At 37.3% G+C, this 24,141-nt stretch overlaps 2 protein-coding genes across 9 annotated transcripts in view; one reads left to right on the plus strand and one right to left on the minus strand.

The window, feature by feature from the left end:
• Sesn (Sestrin) overlaps window positions 1-4,747 on the plus strand; it is a 106,895-nt gene extending 102,148 nt beyond the window's left edge. The window contains exon 9 of the mRNA XM_011305301.1: window positions 12-4,747. Coding sequence (XP_011303603.1) covers window positions 12-739 — 728 coding nt within the window. The 3' untranslated portion in view covers window positions 740-4,747. The remainder of the gene's footprint in view (window positions 1-11) is intronic.
• A 539-nt stretch (window positions 4,748-5,286) lies between these two features.
• The window catches only part of LOC105266863 (Eye-enriched kainate receptor), a 57,014-nt gene continuing 38,159 nt past the window's right edge, over window positions 5,287-24,141 (minus strand). For 3 of the 8 annotated variants that reach the window (XM_011305302.1, XM_011305306.1, XM_011305307.1), the window contains 13 exons: window positions 21,857-22,009; window positions 17,535-17,636; window positions 17,080-17,181; window positions 15,436-15,639; window positions 14,789-14,992; window positions 12,112-12,216; window positions 9,425-9,688; window positions 7,803-8,000; window positions 7,451-7,676; window positions 7,216-7,380; window positions 6,950-7,050; window positions 6,207-6,455; window positions 5,287-6,057 (listed from right to left, as the gene is read on the minus strand). In XM_011305302.1, the coding sequence (XP_011303604.1) occupies window positions 5,974-6,057; window positions 6,207-6,455; window positions 6,950-7,050; window positions 7,216-7,380; window positions 7,451-7,676; window positions 7,803-8,000; window positions 9,425-9,688; window positions 12,112-12,216; window positions 14,789-14,992; window positions 15,436-15,639; window positions 17,080-17,181; window positions 17,535-17,636; window positions 21,857-22,009 (2,157 nt within the window). In that variant the 3' untranslated portion in view covers window positions 5,287-5,973. Of the gene's footprint in view, window positions 6,058-6,206; window positions 6,456-6,783; window positions 7,051-7,215; window positions 7,381-7,450; window positions 7,677-7,802; window positions 8,001-9,424; window positions 9,689-12,111; window positions 12,217-14,788; window positions 14,993-15,435; window positions 15,640-17,079; window positions 17,182-17,534; window positions 17,637-21,856; window positions 22,010-24,141 lie in introns of those variants that run through there. The other 5 variants (XM_011305303.1, XR_892196.1, XM_011305305.1 and 2 more) reach the window with 5 other exon arrangements.

Genomic DNA, 24,141 nt, shown 5'->3' on the forward strand with positions numbered 1-24,141 from the left:
TTTTATCGCAGATACCACCCCGTCACCGCCATCTTCACCGAGTATAGTCGGAGAACAGGAGGTAGGAGTGGAAACCCTCATGGAGAGAATGAAACGTCTCTCGGAAAAATCAGAGTCCTATCAGATAACTCAGGAGGAGCTGTCGAAACGATTTGAAACTGTTGAGACGCAGTCTGCGGAATTGGCAGCTGCACCCCAGAGAAGTAGTAAAGTTCTTGATTCTGATATTGGACTTTTCATAGACGATCCCACCTTCATATACCAAGACTTTGCTAAGAGAGGACAATTAAATGACATACCGACGTTTCGTGTACAAGACTATTCCTGGGATGATCACGGTTACTCCCTGGTAAATCGTCTTTACAACGACGTTGGGTATCTCTTAGACGATAAATTCAAAACCGCCTACAATTTGACGTACTACACGATGGGGACACACAGCAAGGTCGACACATCTCGTTTCAGACGAGCAATATGGAATTACATTCAGTGTATGTTTGGCATCAGGCATGATGACTATGACTACAATGAAGTCAATCAGCTCCTCGAGAGGAGTCTCAAGACATTTATAAAAAGTGCTGTCTGTTATCCTGAGCGAGTAACCAAGAGGGATTATGACAGAGTCATGAGAGAGTTCAAACACAGTGAGAAAATTCACGTGAATCTCATGATTCTCGAAGCAAGAATGCAAGCTGAACTTCTTTATGCTCTTCGTGCTGTCATGAGATATATGACCTAATCTTGAGGACAATGTCGATTTAATATTGATGAATTTTGATCATTGATTTTTATTCATCGATTGAGACTTTCAGTGATGCCTTGATGCTCCTCCAGTGACGAGAGATCAAGAGAATTTCATCGGGCGGTTTCACAACAATACATAGTGACAGAGGGAAGAGCTGAGTGTTTACAAAATTTATTGGCAAGATACGAGAAATTGGAGTCACCAGTGCGTGGCACTATGAGTCATTTTTGTCGATTTCCAAAGAGATTGGGCGTGATTTTGGTAAGTGGGCGGAAACATTTTGTCGAGTTTTTGGGTGGAGCAGATTTGTCGATTTCAGTTTTGCGAAAATGTCAGGAAAAAATAGTCAATGACTCGAGATCTGAACTTTGCAGTTTGTGGGAGATTAGCTCTCGTGATGGACGTCGACGTTATTTTTTCCACTTCTTCCTGATTTTTCAAAATATCATTTTGATTGAATATTATTTCTCTCTGCTTGTCGCTTGCCGTGGGCGTTGAGGGGGAGGTGGGAGGGAAAATGGTTGAAAGACAATTAGTGAGACGTTTTGAGCTAGTGACAGCTTTGAATAAAAATTAAATTATAAATTTTCAAGTGAATAAGAGTGGGAGTGATGTGTAAATTGTAAGAAATTAGGATTTTTCAATTGTAAAATGGAGGAGAGTGATTGGAAATTATTCATTTTAACCCCTTATCCAAGAACAATGGGGCTTTTCAATAATTTGTAAATAATAGATTGTGTATTATTGTATATTCGGCTCGTTCCTACTTTTTTTAAATCAAATTATCTATTTTTATTGTTTTCGAGCTGTGCTTCCACCAGCTCGTCTTTATTTTTTATTTAAATTGTCTCTTTCGGAGGAAATTGTTGACCAAAAGAAGAGAAATATTTGATTCTGCGAGTAGAGATGCATTTTTCATCTCGAATCGGTCTTGTCGGTGTTTGAAATTTCAGTGTTTTTATTTTGTCCGTTTATTCATTAAAAAATATTTAGAGTCGACCGCCCAATTCATCTCGTATTGTAATTAATTGGAGTGACGATTTAAAATGTGACAGAGTCTATTGTAATAATCGTAAATGGCCGATGATTAATATGAAATATATAATATATCTTTCATTGCTTCTGTTTGGGTAAATGTAATTCACGTAATTTTACCCTTCAATGAACAATCGTGTAAATAAGAGGATTGTGCTCTTGGATTGAAACGATATTTAGCCACAAAAAATACAAGACAAAGAGATAATGGGATTAATCATTTGAGAGAACAAATTCATTGTAATTTTGGGAAATTCCAATTATTGGAAAATTTTACGTAATCGACAGATCGTAGAAATCAACGAATATTCATGCCTTCGATGTTAGGATTGAAATTCAATGGGATCACTGAATTTTTTTCAGTGAACAAAGTTGCAGAGATTTTGAGAACATAATCTCCAACACTTCTTGAGAGTCAATTGATTTGATTTGAACACCTTGAATAATCACTCGTTTTTTTTTTTTTTGAGAAGTTGAAGGGAAATAATCAAATCCACGTAAATCACAAGGCATAAAACGAATTAATGTTCTGTGATCGTATATTGAATCATATAAATAGAAGGAACGGATATATATTGTATACATTTGGGGATATTTGAAGAAAAAATGTGGAGAAATTGTAAAAATTCATCTAGAAATTAACATTGTCTATTGAAAATCTTTAACCGTGTGTGCGCTAGAGTAGATTTCCATCTGAGATCCCATAGAAAAATTGAAGTATGGAATAATGGAGGAAAGAGAAGAATGAAGGAGTTGGATTAGTGATGAAATTGACCAACCAAATTGATGAATCGTACCAAAATTTTCGACCAATAGCCGAGACATTGAATTGTATTTATACCATAAAACCGTGTTTACATATCAGATAGGCTCGCGTCGAGAGATAAACAGTGTAGTAACTCCTCCCTCCTACCTCCTCCTTCTCGAAAAGGAAAATGTCCCTTATCAATAGTTCATCGTGGTTAACTCCCACTTAAAATTCAATCGATGGAAATTTTTTTTATGATGTCGGAGGAAATTACATTTATTTTAAGCTGGCACCCCCCGAATAATTTTTGATCGATAATCATAAAAAATTTGATAGCAGTAGTGCATCAGTATTGAGTTTAATAAAAAAAAATCGCGTTCTGCCCGATAATCCGATTTGCGAAATTATTAATAAATGAAAATGGCAATTTGGCAAATAGATATTTTTCGTCATCATCGCTTGCATTTGTCGCCTCGGGAAATAAAACTTCTTACATGTAAGAAGATTTAGAGTAAAAATTTTCCATTCTTCTCTTTCTTCCCCCCATCCCCTCCCCATCTATTCTATCCCCAATCAATTCCATAAAACACTAATAAAAACTCAATAAAATTCAGGGTCCGTGGTAGAAATACGATTAAATTCATAAAATCAAAATCGAGGGAACAAACGCAGAAAGAGAAAATTCAATCAATTTCAAGTTAATCGTAAAACATGATTCATTTTTCATTGGATATATCGTGGTTTATAGGTTTAAGATATTCAGTACTAAGTCTCACAAATATTTGTCCTCTGATGACTCTGATAATGAGTTTCAGTTACGATAAAGAGTAGTTTAGGCAGAGTTCAGTAGTGAAATGTATCTCGAAAATGAGAAATTAAGAGAGATATAACAAGAGGTTTCGTCATTTTGTCTCCTAACACCACTCACTTGTCCAAGTTATTCACAGATGAAAATGAATTCACTCTCGATTTATATATTTCCCATGCGCATCTCTTGTCTCCCCTAGTTTTTTACCTTTCACTGTCTTCTAACCATTCTTTTAATCATTCATCTCATCTTACAATTATTTCTTTTTAAGATCGGTCCCTTATTGGCATTTGGCCAAGACCCTGTGGAGAATTCACAGGGCGTATTTTTTTTTTAATAAGTTAAGGAAACAAAACATGAATGAGGATATGCGTTCCACCCAGTTAATCACCTGATTTTATTATTTCACTCGTGAAGAAATTAAGTGATGACGTGCATCCTCATGCAATGATCTCTTCGAGGGACTGAGCGAGAAAAAAAGTGAATAAAACTGTTTTTAACGATGAAAAAAAATGAAAGAAAGATATATCTATATATAAATATTAAATCGAGATACTTGTCTTGTATTTCTAATGAATTTTTTTCTCCTTTTTGTACTCAAAGGCACGATGTTGGTTCTTCGTGGACGAAATAACTAACGAGTGAAATTTGTAACGATTAATTTCGATTGTTGATATGAAGTAATGCGAAAAAAACGTGATTTTGACGATGTAACAGTGTTAGAATGTAGAATTATTTTTGAGTCTTTCTTAACCATACGACGTATGGATTTTCTCTATTTTTAAGATAAGTTCTTCAGTGGAATGATGAAACGTAGCAAATAGAATTCATTTCAGATGGAGTTATCTGCAGAAAATAATAAGAATAATTTGGCTGATGGTTAATTTTATTCTCTTACTATTTTCTCCTCAGATCACTCGCAATGGAAATACCTGGAGCTCCAATGAGCATAAAAATAATGTACTATTCTGTTACGTTTTAGCAATTCACTGCTAAACTGTAAATTGAGGTGATGTTGAATAGTAGGTTGAACCAAGGCTTGTGTGATTTGATATTTCAACTCGTGAAGAGTGACCAGAAAGTTGAGCAGTTGAATTAGATCGTGATATTTCTAACTCAAATAAACAAAATAAATATTTCTTTTTAATCACAACACATTAAGATCGAACTCCAGCTTCGTACCACACGCAATTCAAAAATATTAATTATCAATAACTCCATTTTTTAATAATTTATTCGTGGAACAGAGACGAGGAGAAGGCGAGGGGAGAAACAAAGCGAAAAATCTCATTTTAACTGACACTAATAAAAATATTGTAAACCGTACTTTCACTATTGTCACCGGAACGCCCTAAACAATCAGAATGAAGGCATGCATTATGAATACCAGTAAAGTTTCATTGAGAAACCATAAATAGAGCTGCAAACTAATAAAGTACTGATAGGTATTGAATTGACAGAATGTAATTATCCTATAAATGCCACCGAAAAACAGAATAGAATGATCGTGTGATGATTTCAAGCGATTGGGATACTGGCCCTTCCGAGAATTCTTGGACTGGACAGACAAACAATTTCAATTGTAATGGGATAATAGCGATCAAAGATCGATAATGACGTTGCACTTGACATCAAATCCCCAACCAATAATAACTTGTTTTTTTATATTTTTCCAGAAAATATTCACTGACTTCACTGACTCGATTAAGCTCTGCGGTCATTGCCTAATCTTGTCATGATTCAGCTGCATAAATAATCACAATTAATATTTTTATTTTCACTCATTCATTTATCGATTTGGAGGTTTGATTGTCAGTTATGGGGGGAGGGTCATTTGTGATGTGATTTCTTTTATATCGTAAACGAACAATGAACACTAAGAAATGTTATAGTTTCATATAAACGATATGTTATTTGTCATTTATTTTATCCCTTAATAAATGATGTTATATAAAAAAAAATGATGGCTCTGTTTTTTTTTTATTTATTTTCTTCTCCTGATATTTTTATTTATCTAGGTCCACGTATACACGTAAAATGACATCAAACATCGAATGATTACTCATCATTTTGTTAATGAAGTGGTAAACAAGTTGAAAATTGGTGGTCATTCTGCTGGTCTTCATAAACGACTAATTATCGTGCTTTTTTACCACTTCACGGCTCATTTAATGACTAATTTAAATTAATTATATGCTAGCAGTTGTTGTCGGTTTTATTTACATTTTAGTCTACGTGTGCTTCCTTACTTCAGCCCTTTTGGCTCATAACTGAAACAGGGAAGAGGACGAAGACGTGTGTTACAGCGAGTGTGCAAATGACGCATTCATCTTCAGCTTGAAAAATTTTCATGGATGTGAAAGACAACTGGGCGCATTAGAGGGAATTCGTCAGGGTAAAAAGGGCGGACAAACCGTGAGGAATTACCTGGAATCGCGAGAACATCCTGACACATTCATGAACATTTATTTCAGCCTTTTTATGCAACAGTGTCGACAATTCTCATTCATCATTCATCACTATACAAAATTTGTTTTGAGTTTTTTTTTTTTTTTTGGAGGTTGATTAATGAGTACTTTCTTGCAAACGATGATTTCGCGAGTGAAGAACCGGTGGGGTGACATACTAACGTTTTTGTCAATTTCCATCGTATTCGTGGGGTACATGATGATGCATATGAATGTGAGCTGGTAAATCTCCGGAGATACCCAGGCTGCCTCTCTGAAAATGAGAAATTTCGTTCCACGTCTACAATTTCAAAGCAATAGTCAAAACGACTTAAAGATAAACACGAGTTTTTCTTTTGACTTTTTGGATTTCACCCTCAATTTTATCCCTTGAGTATTCATCATTCAATTTTTTTCAGTCACCTGAGATCTCATCCCATTGAGAGGAGTGGCAGTTGGATTATCTAGGGTGTAGCCGACAACATGTGTCGAGCACTTTTCACAAGCTTTTCGACGACGTGATGACGCACGACACCGTAATGCACGACACAATTCACGTGCCATTTCCGAGCACAGTGATTCCTGATTATTCGAGTTTTGCTGCTGTGGATTTTGAGTGACAGTCTGCAAAGACCCTGAGCACGTTGGGGGTGGTTGTACAGCGTGTGTCTCCTGCAAATTTCAATGAAAATTGTTACATTAACTCCACTTAACTCCCAGACTCCATTCCTGAGTGAAAGTTTAATCTCATTCCCTCGATGATGTTGACGCACTACCAGAAAAAATAATGACAAAAAAAAATGAATCTCACGCATGAAACAATTTCATCCCCGAGAGAGAAATTCTAATTATTGCTGTGAGAAAAGATTAGAGTAACGATATCATGCGCTGGAAGCTAATTAACTTAAAGCACAAAACGGTGGCCAGAAAAATTAGATCTGGGGCTTCTGACTAGACTCGTTAAATGTACCGAGAGGTTTGTATTTGAAGGGACTCTCACCTTTCATTCCATCGATTCCCCTGGACTCATGCTAGTCGAGTTTACACGACGTCAATCAATGAGTTCGTGCTTTTCATAATCATGCAAAACACAGAGCAGCTAATGAATATTCATCATGCCTCTTGGGAATTGAAAAAAATACTCATATCTCTTCATCACTACTTACACGTTCCGATGGCGAATGTCTACGTGAATTATAACAAAATTCACATATTGCCACTAGAACGGCAAAGGCTAGGCCACAGAGTAAAACAACAAAAACTCCACCTGAAAATTATAGAGATCAATCAATAATTAAATTATTCATCGCAAGACAAGATAGCGTATCCCCATTGAAATAATTTTTTCTCACAGTGTGAGAGAAAACTTATTCATCAGATCACACGATTTTAAACACGAGATTATTTTATCGCATCGATAAAATCGTTGTACCAATATTCGCTGGACCCAGGGCATTGGCTTTATTCTCCTTGCCCTTTTCCTTCCTCTTGCAGGTATCACCAGGACTCTTCCACCACTTGTCATACAGCATTTGAATCTCTCCCTTCTCCTGCAGCTCCAGTATGGCAAGTGATATTTTATCTCTCCACGGCGAACCTACTCACATTTTTAACAAGGAATATTTCAATTGTCACGTTGCAATCATATTATTCAATCATATACCCACCCATCGGTGTTGCTATTCCATAGCCCTTGCTATCGAGCAGTGCCCCGATCTGTGTGAGATTGCAATCTCTTTGTACGATGTAATCAAGCATTGTTGATTCCATCAGGAAGGCGTAATTACCCTGGAGAACGCGTTGGATCCCTTCCTCATAGGTTGGCACAAATGCCGATGGCTTCTTGTTCTCCATGAACCGCCACATTTTTTTGTATGTCTCGATCATTGAGTCCTGGGTAACGAGAACAATCAATCGATCAATTGTCGATTATTTTTAAATTATTGAGTATTGCTGGTTGATAAAATTTTTTTAAATTGCATTAATTGCACTTTCTCGTGCTTATGATAATGAACTCACTCGAAAAAAGGTCATGGTACTACCACTCTCCAATGTTCCATAAGTGATATCAGTTTGTCCAGCAAGATCGTCAGCATTTTCGATGGGCGTTATCATTCTCTCGACGGTGAGAAACGCCGCTAAATTAGCCGTATAAGACGATATAATAATTAACGTAAAAAACCACCATATACCACCGACTATTCTGGTACTCGCCGCCTGGAATTAATTAAATTGCACTTCAACCGGGGTATCATTTGAGACAAAAAGGATGAGGCGAAAATGGGCACGATGTGGGATGAAAAGAAAAGGGGAAAAAAAATATATATCTGTGTGCATTTTAGAAAGCGAGGGGTGTGGCGCATGAAGTGCACCTAGACAAACGAGTTGAATAGAGTGAGGGAATAAAAATAATGGTAAATGCGATCTCCTCTACGTCGAGAGTTCACGAGGAGATAGGGGTACACCAGTATTGCAATAGTGAATTGCAAAACGGCACGTCCTGAGGTTTTATTTGGATAAGATGTATTGTATCAAAATGTCTCGCGTGTTTTTTCTTCCCTCTCCAATTCTCCATCGCGTGCTTTGTCAGACATTTTCCGAGAAAATATGGAAGAAAAATGATGCACAAGTCTTTTTTTCTGGCCGCCCGGGGCAATTGAAAGGATTCTGAAGCCACAAAAATTGAGATGAATTGTTGTTCGTGTCGATTTCATCGTCGTGCACTTCATATTTTTATCATCCGGCGAATTAAACGGCTAATCGGGTCTAATAAGGTACGGCAGTTTAATTGAATCGTTAGCGTCACTCGAAACTAATCAAGGGGAAATTGGTCGCCATTCGTAATGAGAACGTGATTGCTGGGCCTTCATGAATACATTATCTGTTTTCCATGCACCGGAGGCTATTATTTGTCGACTTTTCCAACTTGCAATCATAATCAATTCATCATCATTTTAATCAATCGGCAATCGAAATTGGAGAAGATTATCTGAATTCTTAATTTTGTTGTGCAAATTTTTTTATTTCCAAATCGATTGAAGTAGATTAACATTCTATCTTTTGCCCCCGGTGCCTGAAAAAAATTATTCATGACTTTTTTTTTTCTCAATTGAGGAATGAATGTAGCTTCGACACGCATCATAAATTGACATCGTTATGAACCCGGGGAAATGTGAAATATCAATCACGATCTGTTCGCATATGGTCAGCGAGATAAAAGCCAATTTCTCTCGCATACGGTTTTTTAGTAGTCGAGTAATGGTTTACGGTTTTGTGGCGAGGTATAAAAGTATTATGATTTTTTTTTTGTCCACCGGGGATGTTCATTCTGCGGAAGTCGACTGAGTGCACAATTATCGAGGGCAATACACGTGCATACCACACAAAGAGAAAAAATACTTGAATTTTTTAATATTCTGGACTTGATTCTACTAGAATTCGCGCCTAGAATATCCAACAATCTATTTTCAATGGGATGTCTATGGATATTTTTTTAAATTTATTTTTAGAAGCCGGGATAAATAAATAAAATAGTCAGGACTGAGGGTGGAATTTTTTTTCATTTTCATATCGTATTGGTAAAAATAAATGTGAATAAATAAAATATATGTGAAAGAGGAATTTGTTCGGGGAGGATTTACCTTGGGGTTGAGATCGCTTCCTTGTTGCATTAGTGTTCCAATGGTGAACCAGAAGCTGTTGGACAGGGAAAATTGATTTTCAACGATTTCAGGACCCGAGTGGCCATGACAGGGGTGAGGATTGTTCCATTCGTAAGGGCTGAATCTCGCTACCACAAACATTGTCACAGATACCAGAACATAAGCGGCTAGCACATAGAGCCAGATTTCAATCGCTAGAGGATTCATGAAAGAGAATAGTCTTGCTGGATGACTCGTTGGCACCTGAAAATCAAAATACATTCCGCAATGACTTAAAAAACAGTAACTCACCTTCAAACCGAGAAAAAAAAATTCCTGGAATTCACCCAATTATCGAAAAAAATGTATAAAATATATGGAATATAATTATTACAATTATAATTAATGGGCGAAGTAAATACACCGGAGGGATGGTAAAATGGGGATCGATTGAATCAGGACTTTAGTACAAAGCGTATCTTCTAATTTGACCTATCAAGTAGATAATGTATGCATGAATTGTAATTAGCTGTTGCTGATAATCGTTTACAGAATTTTTCATCCACATGCCTGTGGTAATTTTTCAACAGTTTCAATTAGCCTGTGTGGTACAAAGAGCTATTTCCTTCGGCCACAACTGCACGATCACTTTGGAAGCGTTAATTAACAGGCCTAATTGCTCATGCATTTCGGGAGGCTTTCGTTCACGTACTCATACATGCATTTTCGTACTATCGATCGTCCGTACATGTTTGCACGTAAGCGATGCTGTTATCGGAGTCTCAGTGTTGTGGCGAATTTCGATGAGAAAATCATTTCAGTGGCTTGGACGAAATACAAATTTCATCAATTTTGGAAAATTGGTAATTGAGATAAACAGGCAAGGTCACAAGTGTGTTGAGGAATTTAATAACAATCTCATTTGAATTCTTATCTCAATCGAAATGGGTCAGGTGTGAATTTAATTTGAAGAAATTATATTTCTCGCTCAATGCCCACATTTAATTTATTTCCCAGCGGAGATTTTTTTTATTGAATTATCTGGTAAAAATGGTTGTTAACTTTTTGGTGGATTTAGTGCGCTAATTGTGATTCAATTTATGTCCCTGCGGGCGATAGAAACGTCCACTGATCGAAGCGTTCTATATTTCACAGAGAAGTCTACACTGATGGATCGACGTATTTGATGGCTCAAAGGTAGAACGCACCAAATGATGATGGACGAAAGCTTTCACCGGTAATAATTGTAATTAATTGCTCACCCCAATGAGGATATTCTCCAGCAAAAGACAGTGATTAAATTAATCGATAAAGGGAATCTTATCAATTGCTCGGAATAACTCAATCGATTCTCCATCGTACTCATTGATTAGTGGTAATTTCAGACCTTTTTTTTTTATTCTCGTTTACTGTTCCCCCGGAAATTGAGGGTGGAGTGGAGAGGGATGATTCAATATTTTTATCCACATTATACGGACGATAAACCTGAAAAATCTCAACCGTAAACTGTCGTTAGAATTCCCTTAATGAAAATCTTAATTATCATGTAATTTCGAAGCAGAATAAAATTTTATTGTTTTCATTATAACACAATGAAGACTATTAAATGAGTTTATGGAGGTGATTTAACGTATTTCCCATAAAGCATTTTTTTAATGAATAATACTCCCTATTTTTCTTTAATTAGAAAAAAATCCTGGGAGTAATGAGATTAACGAGGAAAAAGCAGCAGCTCAATTTCATCTCTGTGAATAATTTTGTTTTCATTCTGTATGTGTTTAGAGGTGAGGATTATTTTCTGATTTTTCCGGAAAGCTATCGATCTTCAAATGCAAACTCGTGGTGTTTCTCTTAATACATGAATTTTCCCGCAATTTTCCCGATTCAGTATCATATTTTATTTATCTTGTTAGTGGAGATGAAGTTTGGAGAGCATCAGAGCAGATAAATACGCAGAATTTTCGAGCCGAGGTAATTTGTAGCTCGCGGTATGTCAAAGTGAGTGGAAAACCCAAAGGAAAGTGGAAAAGTACTCCTCTTTGAATAGTCGAACGAGTAATTCGCGTCATTAGGGGGGTAATGCCCCGGAGAATTTTTCGCCAGTACTTAATTGGCAAGTACTTCAAGAGTTTGTCGAGTTCTTCAGGAATTAATTTAATATGAAAATTGAAAATTATCATCTGTTGCATTGGAATAATTATTTCAATGGACCTCCGCAGCCGAAATTCTCTACTCAAAAATCACAGGTTTCGGTAAGCCAATTACGTGAGTCATGAATTCTCGAAAAAGAGTAGAACTGACAGAATTTGTACCGGCGAAAATGGAGAATGGGAAAAGGGAAAAAAGATGCAGGTGAAAAATGAGAGAAAAAAAAATGACGTGAACGGCGAGAGTCCTCAGTCATGAAAAATAAAAATATGATCCCTTTGCCTGGGCTTCTGCTGGGGCAATTTCCGATGGTGAGGTCAGAATTAAAGTGGAAGTTTATTTAGGGGAACCTAGGACTCGTTTAAATGCGCACCGCTCACCCAGGACGAAGGTAATTGCGCGTTGGTAATGGCACCGGTGGCCCCTCCCGTACGATTAAGACAACTCTGGGAGCTTTTCGTATCCTCTATATTTTTTTTTATCCTCTCACGGTCATCCAAACTTTTTATCCACTTTCGGCTCCCTTGTTTTTCACGTACCTTGAAGAGAATCGAAATACCCAGGTTCATGAACGGCTTCGTGAAGTCGATGACGCTCTCCCGGGCGTAATTTATCGTCATTGATCCCACTGCCAGGTCTGCTTTCTGTGGAAATAGCAATTGTTTGTATTTTTACCTTTCGTCCGTCACGATTATTCAATTTTTTTGAAAATATCATAATGATCCTCGAGATCATTCATTCGGGAAATTATTATGAAAATTCAAGTTTTAAAAAGAAATCTCATATTATGCACGTAATTAATTTATCTGATGTGAAGACATTTTTGGAAATAAATAAATTATTAAAGAATTCTCTTAAAAATTTTAAATAATTCTCACGGAATTTTCAAAGTAAAAATTCGAGTGTTGTATCGATTTTTAAATCTTTTGCGACCAATGGAAATGATCAATAAATTATATTATAAATTATTAAAACCTACCACTACCCCGAATTAATCCATCAACTGAATAAACTAGCATTACACAATTTACATCACTGATTACAAAATAATATTTCTGTTCATTCTTTTCTTTACGCACTAGTTAAATAATTCAACTATTAAGTAATTGAGGACCAGAGTATTTTGAGGGAATCTACATTTAGCCCTAGATAAAACAGAATAAATACTAAATGCGAAATAAAAATAAAACCGAATTACTGTCTTAAGCCGATGAAATACCACCCACCCCACCCCCCACATCCCAGATAAGATAAACTTTTTTATTAAACGCATCACTTCCCCGGAAAATTCTCCCACATTTGTCCAGGTTTTTTTTTTCCACGTGGTTATGCAGTTTAATCGCCTCAACGCAGTTTCCAACAAGCCCTGGAGGAAATTAATGATGATCCAAGAAAATTAGTGCAACCTGTGATGGAGCACCGGTGCTTATGATGCATCGTGTACAGAAAAAGGAAAGGGTTGTATGAAGAAGGAAGAAACTGAATAAATTGAAGGAAAATCTCGGGCAGTTGGGGACGGAGTGATTTGTCACGCTTGAAAATCCCTGCAAGTCCACGTGAGATATAGAAAAAAATCTGGAGAGTAACAAAAAGAATAATGGAAAAAAATCAAATGGAGGGTGCCCAGCTGTAATTCACGTTTTCCATAATGCCTCGCCAAGCATCACCGATAATCGTGCACTCGCCAACACTCGCTTTCATTTCTCTTTTATTTTTTTCCTTTTTCCTCTGCTTTTCAGCCCTTTCTTTTGTCAATAGTCGGATAAATGCTTCACACTGGATTTACTTCATTATCATCTCACCCACTGTCCCCCACGATTCAATTAATTAATTATTAATTAATGTTGAAGTTATTTTAATTTGAGATTTTTCGAGTCACAAGTACTTTCAATAATTATAATCATCATTAAATGCAGGTGCTTGATGGTTGAAAATTTTTAATTTCGAATTATAAATCATTTTAATAACATTTTGAAAATAAGCCGTCACAAAAAAAAATTATTACCCACTTTCAAAAATTGTCAGAAAAAAAGATAAATCGCACGATTTTACCAAAAAAATTGGAAGTCCTCTCGAGTGATCGATGGGAATTTAATCAAAAGCTTTTTGATTGATTTTTTAAATTGAAAGGTGGAATAACGTTGTGGGTTTAATTGTATTTTTCGTTAGTTTTTTTTTTTCACGGAGCTTTGGGCAATCCGTACGGATTATCGTTGAAATGACGCGCCTGTACATGAAAGATATGGAATACCGTGTAATTTTTCCCAGCATTTTTCCACAATTTTGTCCGGAGGGCCTTGAAGATGTTTCAGGACGAAAATGAGGGAACACCGTGTCGGCAGGCTGTGAATGAAATCCTCGACGATCACTCTCTCTATTTTTCCAACTCCAGATCTCCTTTATATCCTCACTTGACCCCAGAACTTCACAATTTCTTCCCCTTCACTCTACCTTTCCTAATTGCAACTCCGTAGGTTGATTGCCAGAGAAGGAATTATTTCCTCGATTCATACTCCACCGTCAAAGACTCGTTACCACGAGTTATCCAAAAAATTTTTCAGCATTCCACCGTAATTTCCAAATCTCATTTTCAAGTTTCATGATTTATCGTATTTTTTTTTTCATTGGGCTCGTGAATGGTGAGAAATTAGCGAGTGCCTGTGGCGTTCCAAACTTCATGGAATATTCCCCGTTATTTTTCATTGGCGGGTATTCGTACACTCGTGGAAAAAAATTATTCAAGCCAATTAAATTCACTTGTGCTAGACAAATTTATTCGCGGCTAATGGTTAACAGGGGATTTCGTGTCCACAAACAAATCAATTTTAATTGGCAATTTATGATTTGAAATTGCGACTTCCTGGGGTTATGAATTGCGGATTTTAGTCTCGAGTTGAAACTTCCCGAAGTCTTCGAGAAACGCGTCAACAGAATAAAGCCACTCTAATAAAATACCGAGACTCGCAAAATTTTCACATTTCAAAGAGGGTGAAATTATTTGCATTGGGAAATCGAGGGGTTGAGGTATACCGAGGCAACAGAGAGGGTGGATTCATGGATTTTAATCGGGGGTACGAAGAGACGACGAGGTTCACATGCAGAATTCATCTCTTACAAACAAGAAAAAGTGGACGAAGAACGAAAAAATATAATAATGACAGAATTTGCCAAATTGATTTGTTGAAATTTTTTAAATGAAGAAAATAGTGCACATACCTTATCCATCAACTGACGCACAATTCCATTCCACTCGCCGGTCTCGTAATCGTAAACACCGTACTTGCCATCGGGTACTAGTTCAATTCTGTACGTGAATCCCACCATACGTGCTATCTCCCTGAGCAGATCGATGCAGAATCCCTCGTAACGTTCATTACCACTGAAATTTCCCGAGTTCCTCAGCATAACGTATGGCTGTTCCTAAGAGAATCATAAAAAAGAATACTTCCAACAACTCGTTTACCCTTGTATCCATCACAGCCACTGTAAATCCTCGTTAGTCCCATATTCCTTTACGATTTTTCATGTTACTCTCCACATAACTCTTTATACCGATAGTAAAAAAATCCCGTAGCAAATTCACTCCAAGTAAAAACCTCGAATTATATCAAATAATAAACTACTGAAGACAGAAATACTCAACGCCTAGCGACCACTTCTAATAATTGAGACTAAATTATTAGCGACTCATCAATGTTCATCAACGTTTAGAGCAGGTTTTAGATTAAAATTTTAAAGGGATTTTAGATAATGCACATGGGGGGTGAAGCCTAGGATAATTTACTGCCTAACATTGAGATATTGGGGACTGGGGGGCGTGGATGGAAATTAAAAAAAAAATGAAAAAACAAACCAAATCATACATGTCGCATGAGTTCACGGACCATTCCATTCCATTCGCCCGTCTCAGGATCTTGTGCACCGTATTTACGATCAGGTACTAATTCCAGACGATAGGTGAAGCCTACTTCTTGTGCCACTGCCTTCAGCAGATCCATACAAAAACCGTAAAATCGATTGTTACCGGTGTAGTTTTTTTCGTGGTGCATCATCACGTAAGGTCGCTCCTGTTTATCCAAATAATTTCATTGGTCTCACATTATTTTTTCATTGACATCAGGATAATCGGAATTGAAAAACCAAACTGCAGAAAAAGGGGGAGAATCCACGGGAATTTATTGAATACTCAGTGGGTGAATTTAATTGTATTAATAATTAGGGGATGGTGGAATTGATAGACTGGCGAATTGTAAATTTCTCCAGTCATTGGTGGATTTAAAATAAATAGGGAGAGGATGATTTCGTAGTGGAAATAAATGGGCATTGTTTAAACTGAAATGTTTTTTGTGATGATTCAATCCTGGAGAATGGACGACGCAATTTTAATTGGAATATTCACGAGGGAATTAATCCATTCGAGTCCAGTGAATTATTTCCTCTTCGATCGTGATAGGTTCCGGTTCTCTCTAAGGTTCATTAATGGCCCCAGGTACGGAGGTAAACGAGGTTAATATAGGTGGTGCGTGATATAATGTCGAAATGTGGTAAATTCTCAGGCTTCCCATATGCAAAATCCCTTACCCACCCCTTTCTTCATCCAATGCCTAACGAAGTCGTTTGTTAATCCGAGGATTTGATTTCCCCCGAGCAAATCGCGAGGAAAATCGTACTAACGATAAATTTTGATAATTCCAATTAATAATTGAGTTGTTAATTGAGAAATTTTGGTATTGCTAAATGGATTTATCTAGCTCTGTGAAATTTTCTGTTGAATTAAATAATTTTTCTGTTATGGGGTTGACATTTAATCAGATGAATTATTGGTTATAAAATATTTACGGATGGAGAGTGGTGAAAAGTTATTTTTTTTGTTGAGGCAAACAATTAGATGGGAAAAAGGGCGAATTTATGGGGTAAAATGCATAAATAAAAGTTGATTCGGGGGGAGTTGAAGTGCGATACTGGATGTAAATTTTGCGAGGGAATTTTCCATTGAGACACATTCATAGTCACCTCCTACCTCCCCACGGAATCGTATAAACTATGAAGCACTTGAAATGTGCACACGGTGTCGTACCGAATAACCATTTACTGCGTTGTCTGTATAGCAAATGCTCGTAAATCCGAAATACGCGTCCACAGAAATATCCCACCTATACATAGATTTTTTTATTTAACACTTCTCCTAGAAGTCAATTGTACCTCTTCTACTCGCACTAGGGTCGTTATATTCTAGGGAGCTCGACGAGGCACTTCCTTTTTATTTTGCCTTTTTATTTTTACATTTTTTTTTTGGCTGGATGGAATAAATGGCGGCTTTAACAGGTGTGCGACCGTAATTACTCATTGAAGGAAATCGAATTCTTCTGTGAAAGTATTGGAGATATTTTTTTATAATTTCAACACAATGTCGGCGAATTGTTTTACTACTTTCGTACGGAATTCGAGTTATTTCTGACGTTGAATGAACTATTGATGGGGATTCTAAGACTTTTGGTGGTACATACCAGGATTGTAATGACGATTAAAGTCACGTTGACTGTTCCGGGCTCGAAAAAAGCACCACCGTCCGTGATGTTGACCCCAAGTCCAGGTCTCCATTCTCCCACCTCAAAAGAATTTTCATTAATATGTAAATTGAATTTCTTAATTCTTGGATCAAAATTCATGAGACATTTTTTATGATGTAGGACATTCCGTACTCTCTACTACTTGCAAGTGAAAAAATTTGTTAATCGTACAAAAAAAAATACATTTTCAGTCCAATCCAATGAATTTAATGTTAATTAAATAATTAACGACTTATCCACATGAATTTTCCGAATTGTTATAAATTTTCGAAGAATTGGGAGAATTAGGAAATGAATTTTGATTTTGATTTTTGTTTTGTGGTTTTTGATTTTTAATGATTATTTTTAAAAACCGTGAGGTTTTGAGTGAATTCGAGTTTTAATTTATTCACTTTAACCAGCGAGTGTTGTTTCAGCTTGAGCAAGTCCAACTTGAATTGAATCCTCCTGCCCTCCTTGAACTCGATGGGCCCCGACAATCCCTTCATCTCCACCTGCAACATAACGATCAAACATCCTTAAACCCGTCGAATCGAGAATACGTGAAAAATCGTGCTCAAAAAGTCGTTATCGCAATCTGCTCTCAATACTCATGATCGATTAGCGATAACTGCATCTGGCCGAGACTCGATAGGGATGATCCCTCTTATATACTTTTTGACTCGAAGAGAACTCGAGGAAAGAGCAAAAGAGGGGACTCCCAAAAGGATTGCCACGACTCGATGTTTCAATCCACCAGAGGCGCGCTCCATGTTTTTTCTCAAGGAATTGGCAATTTTAAATCCGCATATCGAACTTCAACGGGAAAAATGAAGGGTGAAGTCGGAAGCTAGTAAAGTTTTCGTATGCGTCGGGAAGATAAAAATAAAGGAAAATTTACTGAAAGAAAATCGTTGCGGAAAAAAAAAGCGGCTGATGTGGAAAATGTGGACGAAGGAAAAAAAACGGGTGTACGAGTCGTAAAGTTTGGAGGCGTGTGATAAAGTGGAATGAACTCGAAATATAAAATCCAGGAATGATAGTCATGCTGGGACGTCGTTGGTATAATTTGTTAGGAGTGTCTTCCCCGCGTTAAATCCCGTCTCTTCTGGGTTACAAGGCTGTCATCCCACTCCATTATACTCGGGTATCTCTTTCGGACGCGCCAGGAATATGAGCCCCTCTTGACTCACTTTCCAGGCTTAGGGGACACTGCCATGTCCTGTTTCTCGGATTCAACCCAAAACTCCTTTTACGCCGAGCTTCTCCTTTTTTTTTTCACTTTTTATTCTCCTATTTTTCGCTCCTTTCCACGCCCGGCACGAGGCGCCAAATCTAATGTCAACCACCCCGGGTACAAAAAATTGTAATCGGAATATTTTTTACAAATTTTCAAAAAATTTCTGGAAATCTTTTTACAGAATTTTTTTTTTGAACCAGACAAAATTTTTTCTGAAAAGTTTTCCAGAAATTTTTTGAAAATTTGGAAAAAATATTCTGTTTAAATTTTTTTTTTACCCGAGACATGCCACAGCCCCTTATCCTTATATATTTCCACATTCTTTATTTCACTCCCGAATTCTCCTTATTCCATTATTCCGAAAAATACAAATCAATAAAAAAAATACTGTGAAAGTAAAAATAATTGATCTAGACCGGAGGGAAATTGAGGGAAACGAAAAGTCAACGACTTTTTCCTAGGAAAATTGAAAGATCAGAGGAGCAAGAAAGGTATTCAGCGTTCGCTGACTGAAACAACCAAAGCGAATTGAAACTTGGATTACAAGTAAGGTCATAAATTAAGGAGGAACCGGTTACTGTTCCACTTGAGGACAAAACTTGGTAGCTTTCGAAGCTGGTTAGAGTGCCAAGAGGACGATGTTGTCGTAGTACTGGCAAAATCCACTCCACCCTTTCCACCCTTTCCCACCCTCTCACCCTTCCTCCACTCAAACTCCAACCCTTTATACCATATCAGAAATTCACGTGCCGTGGTGTTAAGTTGGCTTGAGTAGGTAAACGGTCGAGGATCAAAAGTGGCTGCAAACCTCATTTACCAGAGGGAAAAGGTCAGCTGCCCTTTCTTCTCCCTTACCCTTTTTCCACTCAATTGTTCCTCTGGCATCTCCTCACTCTTCCACAATCTTATCACCTCGAGCCATTGAACACCCACTATTTCACACAACAATTCCTATAAATCAACAATCTTGTCTTAATAAACAAAATTGCATTATGTTCGATGCACGCGAAAAATTGAACTCAAATAAAAAAAATCTCGATGTCATATTAATAGATAATTAATTTTGATGAACGAGTGATTTATTGCGAAAAGTACAATGGGAGATCAATAAAAAAGGAATGAGAGGAGAAAAGGAATTAGATGAGCGTTCGGTCAGACGTAATTTATTCGGGAGTTCTCGTCGTCGAGTTTTTGCAGTGCACACGTGCAGAAGTTATCACGACAAATTTGATAGAACATCTCTGAATGCAGATACTCTGTATTCAGGCAGTGGGTTATAAGCGCAATCCAGGATCAGATAGCTGGTGCATGTAGATATCGTCACCATGGAGCCACTGATCATTGTCCTGTCCCTTCGAGCTGGGGCTCGACCATGGGGCATTCTCCATGGCAATTACTTCTCGTTTGGTTCAATTAAGCCAGAAGGTAGGGGACACAACATTTCGCCCGTTAGAGAGACCAGTAAATTCGATATGGATGCAGAGAGAATGGATTTGGAGATGCTATCGGGGTGTAGTTGCCCTTTTGCCCAATTTTTCACTAGTTTTTTCATTCGAAACAACTCACTGTGGAATTATCCGCCTTTTGGTTTCACTGCAATTTTATTTTCTGGAATGATTTGGAATTTTCTGAAATTTTCTGGAATCAGTGGTAATGGCAGACTTGAGTGGCGTGTGATAATCTCTGGATAATCCTCTTGGCGTAACTGATAGGTCTCTGTCTATCCACCAATTTGAAAATCCATCGTATCATCAGCACTTGTGTTTCAATGCATTTGAACATCCATTGGCACTTCTCGCAGTTTCTCCAATCGTCTCGCTCAATTTTCCACCTCAGTTTGCACCTAGTACTTCCTAAGTACAGGCTGAGTAATACGCATACACCACTGGAGACATGCACTTGGCAACTCGACACGTTCTACCATGAATTCCACATTCGATCAGCGCGTTACAACTCCCATAGAATACGTAATACTGAATCGCCGGAGGTGAGAAACGTGTATGTTAATTATTTCCGGAGGGTAATGTTAATTAGAATGTAGATTTAAAATTCCTGTAGATTGCGAAGATTTTTTTTGAGGATTTTCATATTTTTTTATTGAAAACTTCCACTTTTTCTCTGATATTCGAGTATCAAAAAAATCAATTCCTGCCAATGGACTTTTATTCGTCGCGACGTACTAGTCGGCTTAATTTTTTCAAATTGTCGAGTGTCCGAAAAACTGGGCACAGTGTGATATTACACGTGCTTGTTTTTTTTTTTTTTTTTCACTGAAATAAAAACCGGAGAATAGCACTCAACAAAATGGTAGTTGTTTGAAATGCACGAGTGGAGAGCGAAGTCACAGCAAGAATAGACAAAATACATATGCATGGAGGTGTGCATCTGGGGTGTACCTTAGCATTACCATAATTATAATTTTCATGGCAACTGTACGGCACTCATAAATGAGATTAATCCGGGAAATATCTAATTAAACGAAACTGGCAGGCGGTGTAGTTCAATCTGTAAGTCGAAAATTACCGGAACTCCACCGAAAAAAAAAAACGTCACTATCCAATATTAATATTAATTAAAAGAATATTAATAAACATATTAAAGAAGAGTTGAAAAAATGAAAAGATGAGAAAGATGAAAAATTCCTCGGGCTTTTCCAGAGTCTTAAGGACTTACTGTTCACAATTTCAAGATAAAAATATATTCATTTTTCTTTTTAAAATGAATCGAGATTTATACCGGGATATTTCTATGGAAATTAATTACAACTGGTGGGTTTTTCGGTGTGCGATATATCATCTCTTAAGGTTGAGAATAACTGTATTGGGGGTGGAAGGAGGGTCACTCTACGGCAAGAGGATTGTACGACGTCATGAGATGGAATTTGTGGTTCCTGTCCATGACAGCTCTTGCACCATTCATTATGCGGTATTAAACAATTTATCTGGTACGAGGCTCAAGTGTTACGCTGCAAAGCTCCAGCGAGGACACTAGTACCCCAAAAATAATTGGCAATTTCTTAATCCAGTGGGCAAATACCTGACGTGAAAATATGGAGGTCACAATTTTTCAATCATTATCTTATCAATCCTCAAAAAAAAATTCTGAACGGATAAAAAATTTTAATTCAATACAACGATATAATCAGTATTAATATTTCGAGTTGATATTGGTCCTGAATAGACACTGGGGTGCAATCTAAAATGAAAAAATCATAATTCAAGCAAAATAGATTGTTAAGGTCACCTAGAAAATTTTCCAATAAATTCTTCGCAGCAGCAAACGAATGCCCGTGATATCCCGCGTTTTGGATTCCCGCCAAATCTCTCAACTGTAATTCACCCTTACAACTAAAATCCACCGCTATATGGTCATCCCCATCATTCCATTCAGACCCGCAGGCTCTTATACCACTTGCCCACATAAAAATCGACGTTTTATCTTTTTTCCCATTCCTCCTATCGAATTCTCCGTGAAAGAATTCAATTGAAAACTCACCGAGTTGATGTAGTTGATGAGAGAGAGGCCACCATCCCAGGGATGTTCGGCCTCGCAGGAGAGATTTGCAGGCCTCAGGGTATGAGACTGCTCCAGGGTGCGCAAACCAACGGCAAATACTTGTACACTGTCGTATATTAAAGCAGGTTCTGCCTGAAAAAAAAAACAAACTGTTATCACTCCGACGTATGACTGCAACGGGTTAATCGATCGATTATCGATTATGCCCGGGGATTAAACGGCTTAATTTTGGGAGAATTGCCTCAATGTCAGAGACGAAGAATAATGAAAGCTGACAGGGCCAGGAGCGGAGGAAAATAAACTTTTGACATAGTCATATCCTTTCTATTTCCCGTAAACTTCTCCACCGCAAAAATCCACCATTTCAGGTGCATTAATCCCTGGAGTCTTATTCAGTCCCTCTCACTTTCACTCGGTCGGAGGAAAACACAGACTTAAACTGCATCATCGTACTTTTTCATTCCATCCTTCCCTCGGTACTCCATTAAAACAATTCTTCATCTCACAAGTCTCGTAACTCATCCCTTTGTCTTTTCCAACCGAGAAACATTCAACTCCGGAGAATTCAGGAATAAGAATTATTCAGCATAAACTTTTCGCGTTTGGAGACAGTTTACTGAGGTAACAATCGTGGGATTGCTGATCATTGTGAAGAATCGCTAGAAATCATGCAAGATGGGGAAACTAATTGAGGGATGGAGGTACACCTGCAATTACATCGGATGTGGCGCTCTGTTTGCTTGTCCTTGTCGAAAGGGATAACACAGAACTTGGAGATAACAGGGAAATTTCAATTTGTATGCAGCTGTCCATCACCATCATCAGGTCTTTCCTGTTTGCCATTGAAGTTATAACGAACACCCTGACGCTAGGTAATTTCAAATGCAGTTCACCAGTAGATGTGGTCAAATACTGCAGGGTCTTGTTGGTTAACTTGAGAGAATTTTAGAGGATTGTTTCAAAGGTTCATTCAAGTTATTCGAGGATAAAGACAAAATCTGAAGATTCAACGAATAAATAAGTGATTTTATATTCATAAATATTCAAGGATCCGTTCTGGGCCGATGTCACAATTATTTGGCATCTTTCCATCAGTAAATATAATGTTGTAATTTTTTTTTTGCACTGACTAATTGGAGTCGTTTAATTAGCGTCGAGTTCTGATTCTCGTTACGCCGGAAATATGACTCGTGTCCAGGTTCTCTTTCACTTTAACTGGGAAGAGTTTTTTTTATTTTTCTAGCTCATGATTTTAGCTCAATTCGGGTCAAGGAAGACAGAAGAATTTATTTCATTTAGCGATTCGGTTAATTTTTTAATTTGAATTTGACTATTTCATTGTAATCACTATTTTTTGTTGGTTTGTAGTTGAAGGTGGTGAGCATTTGCCATCAGACAATAAGGAAGTGGAAATGGCCTGTCAAGTTTACGAGGTGCTGTTTAAATTGGCGAAAAAAAAGCCTTAAGGGTTGGTGGAACTTTGCTGTGGGATTAACTAGTATTTCTGAGTGGAGAACTTTCGATACTCCGAGAGTTTCCAACTCAGAGGCCAAAACAGGATTGAGATGTTTAACTCGACTCACGCGAATTCGAGAGCAACGAAATTGATACGTGTCAATTAATTATTTTTTATCAAGATTATTCTCATTGTAAATAAAATTATTCAAAAAATATTGCACGATACTAGAGTGTGTTAAAGAACTTCTACATCACTTCGTCCATCGAAAATGTCAGTTGCTCGGTATCTTTGAAATATCATCTGTCCTTATTTTTTTCCTTATTTTCTCTTATTAACTTCCTTACGTCACTCGGGATAAAGAATTAGCATTTAGAGTGGAATGCAAAGGTAGGCAAAATATATGGTGATAAAATGCAGTCTAGTCTTGACATCGATTGAATATCAATATCCAGTTGGATACGAAAGAAATCCAACAGAACAAATTGACACTCTTCTCGTCGACAAATAATTGATTTAAACATTTTCCAAATGACCAATTATGGCGTTATGTCATTTTGAAATTAATTCTATTTCCGGAGTACATTAAAAATAATGCACCGATTGTTTAAATTAATGAGTTGAGAAACGTGTCGGTGGTTTGGAGCGTCAGGTCATTGACATCTCGGGTGTGACAGATTTTTATTCACCGGAATGAAAAGCCAGTTGCATTTTGCCATGGACAATGGGAAAATGGTGAACCGAATCACTGACGCTCGTCACCGAAAAATGTACCAAACGTTGCCAACGATTCCACGACTAAATCACC

This window comes from Fopius arisanus, unplaced genomic scaffold (genome assembly GCF_000806365.1).
Source record: "Fopius arisanus strain USDA-PBARC FA_bdor unplaced genomic scaffold, ASM80636v1 scaffold00042, whole genome shotgun sequence".
In the NCBI taxonomy this organism is placed as follows: domain Eukaryota; kingdom Metazoa; phylum Arthropoda; class Insecta; order Hymenoptera; family Braconidae; genus Fopius; species Fopius arisanus.